At 38.9% G+C, this 15196-nt stretch overlaps 2 protein-coding genes across 11 annotated transcripts in view; one reads left to right on the top strand and one right to left on the bottom strand.

Annotated features, from left to right (window-relative positions):
- The window catches only part of PPME1 (protein phosphatase methylesterase 1), an 88204-nt gene extending 81286 nt beyond the window's left edge, over nucleotides 1–6918 (bottom strand). For both annotated transcript variants that reach the window (XM_049652127.1, XM_049652145.1), the window contains exon 1: nucleotides 6622–6918. In XM_049652127.1, the coding sequence (XP_049508084.1) occupies nucleotides 6622–6722 (101 nt within the window). In that variant the 5' untranslated portion in view covers nucleotides 6723–6918. The remainder of the gene's footprint in view (nucleotides 1–6621) is intronic.
- A 28-nt stretch (nucleotides 6919–6946) lies between these two features.
- C2CD3 (C2 domain containing 3 centriole elongation regulator) overlaps nucleotides 6947–15196 on the top strand; it is a 145495-nt gene continuing 137245 nt past the window's right edge. For 6 of the 9 annotated variants that reach the window (XM_049652074.1, XM_049652047.1, XM_049652031.1 and 3 more), the window contains exons 1-2: nucleotides 6947–7104; nucleotides 11505–11774. In XM_049652074.1, coding sequence (XP_049508031.1) covers nucleotides 7035–7104; nucleotides 11505–11774 — 340 coding nt within the window. In that variant the 5' untranslated portion in view covers nucleotides 6947–7034. The other 3 variants (XM_049652054.1, XM_049652038.1, XM_049652083.1) reach the window with 2 other exon arrangements.

Raw genomic sequence — 15196 nt, 5'->3', positions numbered from 1 at the left:
CTAATATAACATTGTGTGTCAACTATACTTTAAAGAAAAAGTTTGTCTGTAAGAATAAGCAAGTAAAAGGAGCCAGGAAAATCTTAAAAAAGAATGAGGGAGAAGCTACCTCTACCATCTACTAAAACATACTAATAATAACTCTGTAGTTAAACAGGTAGTAGTGGCACATAAATAAAAAAGCAGGCCAGGATGCCTGGGTGGCTCAGTTGTTTAAGTGTCCGGACTCTTGACTTTGTTTGGCTCAGGTCATGATCTCAGGGTTCATGGGTTCGAATCCCTGCTTGGGATTCAATCTCTCTCTCTCTCTCTCTCTCTCTCTCTCTCTCTCTCTCCCCCTCCCCCCCGCCCCTCCCTTGATGGCACACTTTCTGTTTCTCTCAAAATTAATAAACTTTAAAAAAAGTTAAAAAAAATAGGAAGACGATGGGATAAAAAAGAAAATAAACAGATCCATATCTATGTGAAAATTTGGTATTTGACAAAAACATCATTTTAATCCATGGGGAAAATGACTAATTTTTATTGAGGTGAGATTCATATAATAGAAAAAGAACGTTTTAATAAATGGTGTTACAACTGGAAAACCTGTGGATAAAGATAAAACTGGATCTATCTGTTCCTCACTTTGCACATCAAGATTAACTTAAAATGGATGTAAAAAATGGAACCATTTTTTAGAAAAAAAAAAATGAATTCCTTTATAACCTGGGTGAAGGAAATGTCTTTCTGTGATGCAAAATCTAGAAGCAGCACATGCTAGATAGATTTGAGTGCATTAAAATAAAAAAAAACCTTTTTATATAGCAAAATACATTATAAGCAAAGTAAAAAAGCAACTTGGAAAATATTTTTAACACTTAGAAATATCCTGAATACATAGTAAGCTTCAAAGAGCCACTTTGGAAAACAGTTTGGCAGTTTCTTAAAAAGTTAAACATAACTTACCATGCAACACAGCAATTCCATTCTTAGGTGTTTACCAAAGGGAAATCCAAACACATTTCCATACAAAGATTTGTATGTGAATGTTCATAGCAGCATTATTCATAATAGCAAAACAAAAAAAAGGAAACTCAAAGTGTTCAGCAACCGACAAGTAAAATTTGCTGTATCTACACAGAATATCATTCAACAATAAAAAGAAATGGTGTATTGATACATGCTACAACATGGATGAATCTTGAAAACATTATACAAAGTAAAAAAAGCCAGTCTCAAAAGGCACTTACTGGGGTGCCTGGGTGGCTCAGTCATTTCAGCATCTGACCCGTGATTTCACCTCAGGTAATGATCTCACAGTTTGTGAGATCCAGCCCTGCCTGGGGCTCTGTGTTGAAAACTTAGCACCTGCTTGGGATTCTCTCTCTCCCTCTCTCTTTACCCTTCCCCCACTCGTGTGCATACTCTCTCTCAAAATAATTTTTTTTTAAAGGCCCCTTACTGTATGATTTCATTTATATGCCAAAATAGGCAAATCCATGAAGACAGAAAATAGAACAGTGGTTCCCAGGGGTTGGGGGAGGCGGAAGTAACTGGTAGCAGGTAAGTAGTTTCTTTATGGGATACTGAAAATGTTCTGGAATTAGTGACAATGACTGTACAGCCCTGAATATACTAAAAACTAATGAATGGTAGGTAAACTTGTAAAAGGGTGAATTGTATGGCATATGAATTTTAATTTTTTTAAAAAAATTAATTAACAAAAACAGAAATACTAGAATTTGCAACTCAATATGTGAGCTTGAGCAAGCTTTGTCCTTTATTTCCCCATTTGTTCGAATGGCTCCTTAAAGCTTTCCCAGGAGGCCTGATATTCATTATAAATTTAAGAAGTTGAATGAAGGACTATCTAATCAGATACAGATTAATAGAAAGCTTAAGGGGAAAAAGTGATATTACAAAAAATTCAAAAAAGAGCTTCTACTTCATAAAGAAGCCTTTCTCACAGTTTTCATAAAGAAGAAGCCTTTCTCATGGTTTTCAATATAAAATAATTTACTAGTTATTCTGTAAGAGCTTATGTCAGGAAGCATAAGTGCTTTTCATGTATTATCTCATTCTCATAGCACTCTAAAGTAAGCAGAGATTAAAAGAAAAAAAAAACAAAAAAAGACTATCAGAGGTTAAATGACTTGACCAAAGTAAATACTTAAGCTGAGCTTCAAACTCAGATCTCCTTATCACTTTAAAGACAACAATTTCTACACCAAGGTATAATAAGAACTAAAAGTAAAACAAGAACAAGAATGGACTAAAAACCCAAAGTCTAGGTTTGAATCTTGTTTCTGCCATTTGATGATTCTGTTTTTTTAGGCAAGTCAAAGAACATTCGAATTTTCTCATTAAGAGAAAATATTACCCCTTGCCCTAATTTACCTCATAAAATAATACAAAAAGGCACTAATATATACCTTCCAGTTAAAGTACTGTAGAACTGTTAAGAGATAATTACAGAAATATAGTACTATTGGTAAACCAAAACTGTGTTGAAAAATGAATGGTTTTAATAATCTATAGTCTCTCTAATGGTAACAGAATGTACTAAAGCAGTGATTTTCAAAACATACTCCTCTCAAGCACAGCAGATGCGGCAGACTAAACATTTGTGTCCCGCTCCCCCCTCCAAACCCAGATTCATGTTAAATCCTAACATCCAATGTGATGGTATTTGGATATGGGGCCTTGAGAGGTGATGAGGTCATGAGAGTACAGCCTTCATGAATGGGATTAGTGCCCTCATAAAAGAGATGCCACAGAGCTTCCTTCCCCCTTCTGCCATGTGAAGACACAGCAAGAAAAATGCCATCTATAAACCAATAAACAGTCCCCACTGGATACAGAATCTGCCGGCACCTTGATCTTGGACTTCCCAGCCTCCAGAACTATCATACATTTCTGTTGTTTATAAGCCACCCAGTCTATGGTATTTTTTGTTATGGGCAACTCTAACAGACTAAACTACCAGTTGCAAGTAGGGATCCCAAATCAGAGTAGCTCCAAAGTCTTTAATAAAAAAGTTCAAAACCACTGTTTTTTGGCATCATCTACTGGCTTCTATCAAGGAACAATGAAACCAGGATTTCAGGGCTTACCCAAGAAAAACTGTTGGTGTTCTGAAAAGGGAATAGATTCTAGAGACTAAACCTAGATTAAACCCTGGTTCTGCCACATACTAGTTGGGTGACTGTTAATCTCAAGTCTGAGTTTCCTGACTTATAAACGCAGAGAAATATATACCTTGCAAGGTTGTGAACAGATTAAATAAAATAACATACAAAAAATAATAAAGTAATATACATAAAGCTATTACTACAATGACTTTCACAAGGTACCTACTTGAAAAAAAAGTACTTGCTGTTTTTACATTACCTAGTGATACTCTGGAATTACTAAGTCTAATTTGAAAAACTACATTATGGGAACTCAAGAAAAACCACAAACTCAAAACCACCCTGAATATATGAATACCTCTAAACAAGGTTTAGTGAAATTAAAGGCAAGAGATTATGAAAAACTGTTGAAAAAGTAAGTCATATAAGAGACTGTCAAATGAACAGGTCCAACCTAAAATTAAGAGATAGATGAGAGAATGGGAAAAGATGGGTAGATAAGAAAAATGCAAATGAATGAATAGAAGAAGAAATAAAGAAGAATGCTTTAAAATTGGTAGAAGTGAGACTTCATAAATCAAACCTGAGAAAAAAGAAAGACTGAATCCTAGAGTATTTGCAATGAAATAAGAAACACAACTCAAATTAAGTATTGCCAGGATAACAACTATGAATCCAAAAAAACATAATGGGTCTCAGAGACTCAAGTCTCAGTCTTTACTGGCCCTACCACTAGGCTTCTACTACCTTAGTATGAAGAAGAATTGAATTTGTTTTCTTTTTCTAATTTTTTTTTTTTTTTTGAGAGAAAAAGAGACAAAGTGTGAGTTGGAGAGGAGCAGAAAGAGGGGGAGGGGCAGAGAGAGAGGGAGACACAGAATTCAAAACAGGCTCCAAGCTCTGAGCTGTCAGCACAGAGCCCAATGCAGGGCTCAAACTCATGAACCCTAAGATCAGGTCCTGAGCTGAAGTCAGACACTTAACCAACTGAGCCACCCAGGCACCCTGAGTTTGTTTTCTTATTCACAAAAAATATTATCTCCTGCCTCTACGTTTACCTACAGAATACAGAATTCTCTGAATCGTTTCCTCAACTATACAGTGAAACCATTTCAAAGCTCTCTTTTTAGCACAGGGAGAGAGTATATTACCACTAATTTTAGACTCGGCTGAGGCCTGCCTATGTTTCAATAAGGAAATAGAAAAGAAAAATATAGGAAAACAAGCCACCTGAGGAGCACATAAAATTCACCAACACATGCTCTTCTCTTCATAATATTATAAAGAAGCATCTTCCTAAATAAGTTTATTTCCCAGAACAAGCAGTTAACAAAGAAGACCAAAGCATCTATTTAAAGAGGGTAAGTTGGAGTGCCTGGGTGTTCAGTCGGTTAAACATCTCGGCTCATGTCATGACCTCACAGTCCGTGAGTTGGAGCCCCACACTGGGCTCCAGGCTGACAGTGCAGAGCCTGCTGGGGATCTTCTCTTCCCCTCTCTGCCCCTCTCCTGCTTGTGCTCTTTCTCTCAAGATAAACAAACTTAAAAAATAAAGAGGGTAAGTTACTATTATACAATCTTCTAATCACCAAGTTTTCCCTTTATTTTCTTTTACTGTTTTTCTTCAGTTTTTCACCTTCAGAGAATTTGTTTTAACAAAGTGAGAGGCTGACCTCTAAATTTATCTACAGCATGTATAGTTATTAAAAACCTAATATTTTTATATATTTTTACAGAAGAGGGTTTGTGTACTAAAGGACCAAATTTTAGATTAAAAAAGGCACTAAGACATATATACCAATGATAAATGTTACATTGATTTTATACTCCAGGTAAATTTTCCCAAATAATCTGTCATGGATCAGTTTCCACATCCTCCTTATTCATGTTACAGTCTTACTTTTCTGTCTTTTAACGCCAAAACAATATCCATCTTACCTTCTACGAGGCTTTCTACCACCTCTGTCTATTATGCATCAACTACCTATCTTCTGTCGAGGTTTTCTCACTTTTCTACTGTGCATCATAGTCAGGTCTCCACTTCAGTTCTTAGTTTCCTTCCCTGTTTGTTTCAACCACCACTCCCAATTCTCACCACCTCTCTATCCCACTGTTTTAATTTATAGGATTCTCCTTTCTCTTTATTCCAAGGACCTACTTTCACAGTTATGCATCTACTGTCCTCATCTCCTTTTTGATCAGTTTTTGTACATATTACTTCTTTAGAACCTAAGATTCCTCTTCTCTAGTTTTTATTCCAAGTACAGTATATCTATCAACCCATTTCTAGAATCCCAAACACACCCTCTTGGCTACCTCGTACCTATTCATTCTTTCTACCCCCTTTCTCTGTAGTCACTAGTCTGCAGAATACTATTTGATACCACAAATACCCCTGAAAACCAACTGCCTACTCAATTGCCTCTACTTTCCAGTAATTACCTCTCCCATGTTCAACTCATCCTCTCTTATACCTAAGGTACCCCCTAAACCTACACAAGCCATTCAACAACCTAAAATTCCCCAAAACTATCCCTTCAACACAGCTCCTGCCTTCCCAGTAAATGGATTTCCCCAAAATATTATAAGCAGCTACTCTCAATGCTTCATTAATTCTGAGTCTTATCAAACCAGTACATAGCTTCCATCAGACTTATTTGCCTGGCAAAAATCAACGGCCCAAATTTCCTCTTTAAGCTTCCCAGACTATATCTACAGCACTTCCATTCACGAAACCCCGTTCCCAGTCATTTCTCCATCTCTAGAGCCCATGGTCATTCTCTCAGCTCATCACTCCTACCCTTACTCCCTACCCTCACTTCTCAGAACATTCCCATTGCTCTTAACAGTCTAACTGGCTATATTCCCCATCTTTCCTTAGTCCCGTTCTCAGGCTTTCTCAATTCTCCCTTAAAAGATCTAATCTAATCAACCCCTCACTCCCTGAATCTTCCTCTTACACCTCCAAGGACACTCTCTAGAACCTTCTGCTCCCTAGTTCTCTTTCCTTCTCCAATCCTGCCTCAGATGTTCCCACTTCCCTCAGCTTTTCTAGTATCTAGTTCTTTCCGTCTTCTTACTACTTCCAAATCTTTCCCTAGTTGTTCTCCTAAATTCCCTCAACTTTTCTGTCAGTCATTCCCCATTTTCCTCAACCTTCCCTGGCAGCTATTCCCCGACTTTTCTCACCTCTACCACCTTTCCTCAAACCTCATCCATCCCTTCTTCTGGAGGTGCCTCCTACATCTCTTAAATTACCCTCTCAGCTGCCTCAATCTTTGCCTCATTCCCTCCTTCCTTCAATACTATTTGTCCTCCAATTTCCATTGACTTGGCGCCTCCCCTAGTTCCCAAATCTACGTTCAACACCATCTAAACGTCTCCAGGCCGCCGCCAACATTCTCTCTCATCCTTAGCCTCCCCTACCGTGCCACTCTAAACGCCCAGAGACACCATTCTCCAATGGCCGGCGCCTGGCCTCTAGGGAGACGGGGTATGGGTCACGTACCCCATTCGCATCTTGGCTCCGCTCTGGCTGCCCCCGCTGCCGGGTAGAGGTGGGCGAGAGGGCAGGCGGCCGAGGTGCATGCTCTTCTCTAGGGCCGACATGAAGTGGAGGCCTCAGGTAGTCAAACAGTAGCCGGAGCTTCGTCCCACGCTAAGCGCGGCCCAACCGGTCACAGCTCGCTCCCCTAGCGACGCCCAGTGCCTTTGGACAGCACCCAGCTACCGGCAGCACCGCCCACCGCCCACCGGCTCCGTAAACTCCACCCCCTCTCCTCGGCGATTCCACCGGAAGTACGCAACAGCCGTTCACAAAGAAAGCTGGGTAACGGAGTCTACGGATCTCTCAGACCAACAGAGAACTCATCGACCCTCGCCGGAAAGACAAGCGCTCCTAAAGGCAATGCATCCTGGGCAATGAAGTCCTCAAAGGGCATATCCCTTTGCGCTTGCGCAGCTGAAGGCGACAGCTGTCAACCTCGTAGAGGTAGTGTAGCAAAGCATCCTGGGTGTTGTAGTCTATTTGCGGGAAGAAGGCTTTGGCGCCTTTCCTTTTCACCGCTCCTTTCAGACGGTTAAGAGGAAGAGCTTTTTCTTCCTGCTTCCCAGGCTGCCCAGCGGCTCCGGTTGCCGGGGAACGCAGGCGCCTCGGGAAGGGATGGCGGGAGGTTACGGCTTGGGTGCTGGAGCCGGAGTTCAGTTGGTGAAGAAAAGCTCTGGCTCGTCATGAAACAAAGAAAAGGCCAGGGGCCTGTCGGAGCCCGTGGCCGCAAGAAGAGAGGTAACCTGAGAGACCAAAGGTTGAGGAAAGAATAATAAGGTGGAGTTGGGAGCAAGGTGTAGAGAATTCCAGGGAGACTCCCCCACCCGCCTGTAAAAAGGGAGGGAGAGAAGTAGGAAGGGGGAAATAACCAAGGAATCTGAAGGTTAGAGAGGGCAGTTACCCCTCCAGCGAAAGGGAAGGAAATAGGTACTGAAGTAGGGGGTCAAAGCGGACTAATAAATGGGGCGAGGTGAGGGCTAAAAGGGTGCAGGCAGGACGCTTCTAAAGAAAGGAAATAAAAAAATTCCAGGATTTTAAAAAAACTTTTTAAAGGGAGGCGTAATTGACATGTAACATTATCTTAGCTTCAAGTTGTACAATTGTTTAGATATTCCCGTATATTTGCGAAGTGATCAAACAGTACGTCTAGTTAGCATCCATCACCGTACATACTTACTAAAAGTTTTTTTCATGTCATGAAAACTTTTAAGATGTACTCTTTTAGTAACTTTCAAATATACAGTGCACTATTAACTGTAGTTCACTGTGCTGTACTTTTACATCCCTGTGACCTAGGAGTACTTTTGATAGCAAAGTTAAATGTGTGTGTGTGTGTGGGAGGGTATAGCTTTGGAGTTCCACACGTACTGAAAGAAACATAAGTTGGAGAGGTGGTATGTCAGTAATTCTAATTGGCAAAGATCATGTTGTATGCATTACTGTAAATGTTAGTTGAATGAGCCAAACAAACATAAGACAGTCATGAAGTATGAAGGGCTACAGGCAGGAGTTGGGAAAGATAGTTGTGGAGGAGAGAAAAAGAAAGTGGGGAGTGACAAGGTGAGGTAGAGTGCAGGTGAAGGCATGAGGATCTTTGAAGGATCTGAGAGGATGAAAGAGTGTGTAGCAAGAGAAGGTCTTTAGATTGAGGACTCAACCTACTGTCTGAGAACGTATCTCATCCAAGCTTTTTAAAGATAACTAAGGCAGTTTTGAGGCAGTGACTTTTCCTGCAAAGAATGATGGGAGGATATGAAATAGAAGCACAGATGTATTCAATGCTAGTGCTCCCTATGTCAAACAGTCAAGCATATTTGGTTGATAGGAGGAAAATAAAAATTGAAATAACATAAGAATGCCCTTCTTGCTATACCATCTATATATGCAGTAATGCTCATATACACACCTGTGTATTATTTTTATATTGAAACTACTTATATGTAAAGATTATGGTGGGTCTTTTTCAGCTGTAGAGAGCAGAGAAGGTGTTCGCTTTAGAAATCCAAAAACTTTTATATAGATTTCTTGATCTGATATACTCCAGTATATTTTCTTGTTAGGCATGACCACTCTCTGAGGGAAAAGAGGAATAGGAAGGTGTGTGTAATATAGGAATGGTTTCTTTTTTTTTTTTTTTAAGTTTTTAATTTAATTCCAGTATAGTTAACATACAGCGTTATATTAGTTTCAGATATACAGTATAACGATTCAACAATTCTATGCATTACTCAGTGTTCATCATAAGTGTGCTCTTTAATACCCATTACCTATTTCACCCACCCACCGCTCCCCCACCTCTCCTCTGGTAACCATCAATTTGTTCTCTACAGTTAAGTCTGTTTCTTGGTTTGTTTCTCTTTTTTTTTTTCCTCCTTTGTTCATTTGTTTTGTTTCTTAAACTCCACATGAGTGAAATCATATGGTATTTGTCTTTCTCTGACTTATTTTGCTTAGCATTATACTCTCTAACTCCATCCATGTTGTTGCAGATGGCAAGATTTCATTCTTTTTTATGGCTGAATAATATTCTATTGTATAGATATAAAGGAATAGTTTCTTAAATTTCTTCTAAATCATGGTTAGGAGATAACTATGAATGGAAGACCATCAGGGTCATTAAAGGAAAGTTTTATAGAAAGTCATAATTAAATGCCTTGTTTACATTTATTATCTGTCTGAAATCAGAAGCCAATAAATATTATAAAAGCCAATGAATATTATGAGCCCAGTGCTGGAGTAAAAAATAATGGCAGAATCTGAAGATGATAGTGTCTGTCTTCAATGACTGAATGATGTTGGCCGGAAAGAAAATACAAAATTTAAGGTGGTCTTTATTGAAACGCTTAATCATTTGAGCATTGAGTGAAGGGAGGAGTTATTGCTGTTTCATGTTTAGTGATGGTTTTAAAGTAAGAGAGGTAGAGCTAACATATCTTAAAACCTGAACTTTGCAACAATAAACAACAGTACTTGGGAGAAAAATTTCAACTACTTCTGAGATTTTAAAAACCTGTAGATTTTAAAAACCTATCTACTGTATCATTATATTTGTATTTTTAAAATGGTATCTTTTTTTTATTGAGGTATAGTTGACACACAATGTTATGCTAGTTTCAGGTATACAACAGTGATTCCACAAGTCTATATGTTATACTGTGCTTACCACAAGCATAACTGCTATCTATCCCCATACAACGCTATTACAATACCATTGACTATATTCCTTATGCTGTACCTTCTATCTCTATGATTTATTCATTCCATACTTGGAAGTGTGTGTCTCCCATCTCCCTTCATCTATTTTGCCCATCCCCCTTCCCCTCTCCCCACTGGTGACCGCCTGTTTTTCCTTTGTATTTTGGGATCTGTTTCTGCTATTTTTTAAGATTCCACATGTAAGTGAATTTGTCTTTCTTTGTCTTATTTTACTTAAGCATAATACTCTGTAGGACCATCTGAGTGGTCTCAAAGGCAAGATTTCATTCTTTTTTTTCCTTAATATTTATTTATTTTGAGAGAGACAGTGCAAGCGAGGGAGGGACAGAAAGAGAGCGGGAGACACAGAATCTGAAGCAGACTCCAGGCTCTGAGCTGTCAGCACAGAGCCTGACATGGGGCTCAAACTCACGAACTGCGTGATCATGACCTGATCATGACCTGATCATGACCTGATCATGATCTGGTGGCCACTTAACTGACTGAGCTACCCAAGCGCCCCTTTGTCCTTTTTTATGGCTGAGTAATAACCCATTGTGTACGTGTACCACCTCTTCTTTATCCATTCATCTATCAGTGGACACTTGGGTTGCTTCCACACCTTGGCTAGTGTAAATAATGCTGCAATAAACATAGGGGTGGATATATCTTTTCTCGTTAGTGTTTGAATTTGGGGGGTAAATACCCAGTAGTGGAATTACTGGGTCATATGGTATTTCTATTTTTAATTTTTTCTAAATTTTTAATTGTTTCTTAATTTCTTTTGAGAGAGAGCACTCATGCATAAACTGGGGAGGGGCAGAGAGAGAATCCCAAGTAGGCTCTGCTGACAGCGCAGAGATTATGAAATCATGACCTGAGCCGAAATCAAGACTCAGGTTCTTAACCAACTGAGCCAACCAGGAGCCCCTATTTTTAATTTTTTAAGGAACCTCTGTATTATTTTCCATAGTGGCTACACTAATTTACATTCCTCCCAGTGGTGCATGAGGGTTCTTTTTCCTCCACATCCTAGCCAACACTTGTTATTTCTTGTCGTTTTGATTCTAGCCATTCTGACAGGTGAAAGGTGATATCTCATTGTGGTTTTAATTTGCATGAAATGATAGCTTTCAATTAAAGAGGAGTTTGTTTTCACATGTTTTAAGCTGGTATTATGTTCTTTACTTACAATAACTTGAATCAGACCCTGAATATGAATTAGTTATCAAAGTGGTTTAGGTGGGGGTGCCTGGGTGGCTCAGTCGATTGAATGTCAAGTCCAACTCTTGATTTTGGCTCAGGTCATGATTTCATGGTTTGTGAGTTGGAGCCCTATCTCAGGCTCCACGCTGATGTTGTGGAGCCTGTTTGGGATTCTCTCTGCCCCCCTCATGTGTATGCTCCCTCTCATTTTCTCTCTCTCTCTCTCTCTCTCTCTCTCTCTCTCTCTCAAAATAAAATAAACTTAAAAAAAAAAAGTGGCTTAAGTGACTCGGTAAGTTATTCTGTGGTTTGATTTGCTCTTTATAGGATAAATGTTCTCCTGGTAGAGACTAATATTTGTGTGTGTTCTCATTCAAAAAGCAGATTATATGTTTCTATATTTAGTCTGAATTTTGACTTAGTGTTTTTGGATTCCTCCACAGGTTTGAGTGACATTTCTCCATCTACAAGCCTTCCACCTCTGGTTGAAGGCCAGCTACGCTGCTTTCTGAGACTTACTGTTAATAAAGTCATATGGAAGATTGCAAAGCCTCCCACTTGTGTACTTGTCCGAGTGAGATGGTGGGGAGAAACATCAGATGGAACCCTTTTTTGTCCCAGGGACGCATTGCAGACTGAACCAAAAGCTGTCAGAACAACTACACGTTATGCTGTTCGCTGTGGTCCAAAGCAGTTTACCTCTTATCTAACTGGTATGTTTTTGTCTTATCATTTCAGCTTCAGGCCTAATAAATGTATGTTATGTTGTTAGCAAAGGGTATTATCGTGTACATAGTATCTATGGCATTGTTAATTATTAAGTGAAAGAAGTTTTATAATAGCCGCCATTTATTGAGAGTATACTATGTGCCAGCAGTTGATACATATTGTTTCTAATCCTTAATAACCCTACAAGAAAAATATTTCCTGTGTTTTATAGGCAATGAAACTGAGGTGTAAAGATAAAATGAATACTCTCTAAGGTTACATAGTTGATAAGTGGCAAAACGAGGATTTGAACCAGTTTCGGTCTGATGCCAAAACTCATGCACTTTTCACTACCCCATGCTTCTTTAGTAGTAACTGTAGTCTCTGCTCTGGGACTCATGTTAAAGGAAGAAAGGGATAGATAGATAGATAGATAGATAGATAGATAGATATGTCTATGTATAAACTTTACTAAAAGTACAAGATAATACATGGTAAGTGAGTGGTTTAATGAATTAGTAATATAGGTTTTCATGGAAGGGAAGGATCCCTTTTTAATATTTATTTTTGAGAGAGAGAGAGCGCACCCATGAGCAGGGGAGGGGCAAAGAGAGAGAGGGAGAGAGAATCCCAAGCAGACTCTGTGCTAACAGCACAGAGTATAACATAAGGCCCAATCCCATGAACTGTGAGATCATGACCTGAGCTGAAATCAAGAGTCAGACACTTAACTGACTAACCCACCCCAAGAAGGGGTCCCATTACAAGAAACCAGGAGACAAGATTTCTTCATTTCTGTTCAAAGAAAGCATTCTAAATCTACTATGTTATTTCTGTATTCAGGTCAGGCTTTCCCATAAACACATTTTGGATGGTGGGTTATTTATCAAATCAATCCGTTTCAAGTAAAAAAAAAATCAGGTATCATGTAAACATTGTTGGGCTAAGAATACTGGAGAATCAGAGGTTAATTAAAGGTTAACTTGTCCCTAAGAAGCTTATATTCTATTAAAATTTTTTTGAGGGGCGCCTGGGTGGCGCAGTCGGTTAAGCGTCCGACTTCAGCCAGGTCACGATCTCGCGGTCCGTGAGTTCGAGCCCCGCGTCAGGCTCTGGGCTGATGGCTCGGAGCCTGGAGCCTGTTTCCGATTCTGTGTCTCCCTCTCTCTCTGCCCCTCCCCCGTTCATGCTCTGTCTCTCTCTGTCCCAAAAAATAAATTAAAAACGTTGAAAAAAAAATTAAAAAAATAAAATAAAATAAAATAAAATTTTTTTGAAAATATCACAATATAAAGAACAAAACATTTGGTCATTCTAAAGATATATATTGAACTCTTAGCATATGCTAGACATTGTGCTAGGCACTGTGGGGAATTACAAAAATGAGTCCATTTAATCAGAATGGTATCTAATTCTAACTAAATTCACAGAGTAGTTTAGTTACAATACTAGGTAGGAAATGTTAAGTACTGTTATAGGATACTCACAAATAATCTGGGTACTATAAGCCTAATTTAACAAATGAAGAGTGGTTAAAAATTCTTTAGTAAGAGAGGTGCCTGGCTGGCTCAGTCAGTTAAGCGTCTGACTGTAGATTTTGGCTAAGGTCATGATCTCACCATTTGTGAGATCGAGCCTTGTGTAGGGCTCTGCACTAACAGCACGGAGCCTGTTGGGATTCCCTCTCTCTCTCTGTCTCTCTCTCTCTCCCCACCGACCCTGCCCCTCCCCTGCTTGCTCACCAGATCTCTCTCTCAAAATAAATAAATAAACATTAAAAAAATGTTTTCAGTAAGAGAGAAAATATCTATTAATATGATAGCAAATCACACATTTATTTGAGCATCCTGCAGTATGATAAAGAATGCATTAGACCTGACATTTGAACTTTAGATTGGTGTTATCAGCTGTGGGATTTGGGGAAAGTCCCTTCCCATTTCTGATCCCCCTTTCCCTCATCTGTTAAAAGTGGCATCAGATAGCTGCCCTTTCACTTTGTTTTTTCATGAAGAGCCTGGTTGAATGAGAAGAACATGGGCTTTGAAGTCAGTCTTGAATTGGAACTCTGGCTTCAGGATTGGATGGCTGTACAATGCTGAGATGTTCCTTAAGATCTTGGAGCCTCAGTGTCCTATTAGTTAAATGAGGATAATAGCACTTACCGGCAGGAATTATTGAAAAGGTTAAATAAAAAAATTTTTGTGAACTGATTGGTCCAGTACCTGGTACATTGTAGGTGTGAGTCTTGTAAAAATGTAAAGTTTTTGGCACTGTAGGGAATACAGAAGCTTTAGACGTAATCTCTGGTCAAAAGGATCAGTTGAAAAAAACAAAACTGGTACATATGAAATAGTAGTGACCAGTGGCAAACAATAAGTAATTAAATGTCTGATTACTTGGTGCATATAGTAAGTACTAAATGAATATTCCATAATATTATCATAGGAACTTGAGAATCATAACTTAAGAACTCACTATCATAAGTTCTCAGGAAACCAGAATCCTACTTCTGTTGTGTACTAACTAGCTGTTTGAATTTAAGCAAGCATTTAATCTTCCTGTGCCTTAATTTTCCCCTTATTAAATTGAAGGAGTTAACCACCAAATGAGCCAATAATAAAATTTTATAAATCTAGTTAAGAAAGAAGCTTTGTTAAAAAAAAGAGGTTAGAGTGGGAGAGAGCCAAAGCATAAGAGACTCTTAAAAACTGAGAACAAACTGAGGGCACCTTTTGGGATGAGCACTGGGTGTTGTATGGAAACCAATTTGACAATAAATTTCATATATTGAAAAAAAAAAGAAAGAAGCTTTGTTGAAGGTAGGATTTGAATAGTAGTTGGATGAGGTGAACCTTGTAAGTGATGGCCCAGCTATGGACATAAGTATGATGTGTTTATTAGAAAATGAAGACATAAGAGATCAAACATTAGTTCACATGAATATATACTCTAACTGAAAACTTGGAAAAGTGTAACTATTTCTTAAGCTATGTGGTAGGTATTTGTTTCTTTATTCTTTTATGTACTCTTTTATATGCATATTTCATTTAAAAGAAAGAAAAGTGCATGGTTCTGGAAGCCACGAGGAAGCAGCCTGGTGGCCAGCCTGACAAAGCCCACACTGGGCCCCAATCATGAGTGGCCACCACTAGGCTTCAGGAGGTGCTAGGTTCATCAGAGCCCTTCTTCTCACCTCCTCTTCTCTACGTAGACTAGGCAGGCTACAGCAAACAGAAGCAGTTGAGTTCTTTTATATCAAAACAGCAAAACACCAAAGAGGAAGTTGAGAGAACTCCACTCTTTCTATTATACAAGCCTTCCTGACACCTGTAACCATGTGCCTTGCACCAAGTGGAAAATAAACTCCAACCTGCCAGTTGGAAAGAAAGAAAGAAAGAAAGAAAGAAAGAAAGAAAGAAAGAAAGAA

This window comes from Panthera uncia, chromosome D1 (genome assembly GCF_023721935.1).
Source record: "Panthera uncia isolate 11264 chromosome D1, Puncia_PCG_1.0, whole genome shotgun sequence".
Lineage (NCBI taxonomy): Eukaryota > Metazoa > Chordata > Mammalia > Carnivora > Felidae > Panthera > Panthera uncia.
The sequence above is the reverse complement of the archived record's forward strand: the minus strand, read 5'-3'. Positions and strand labels throughout refer to the sequence as shown.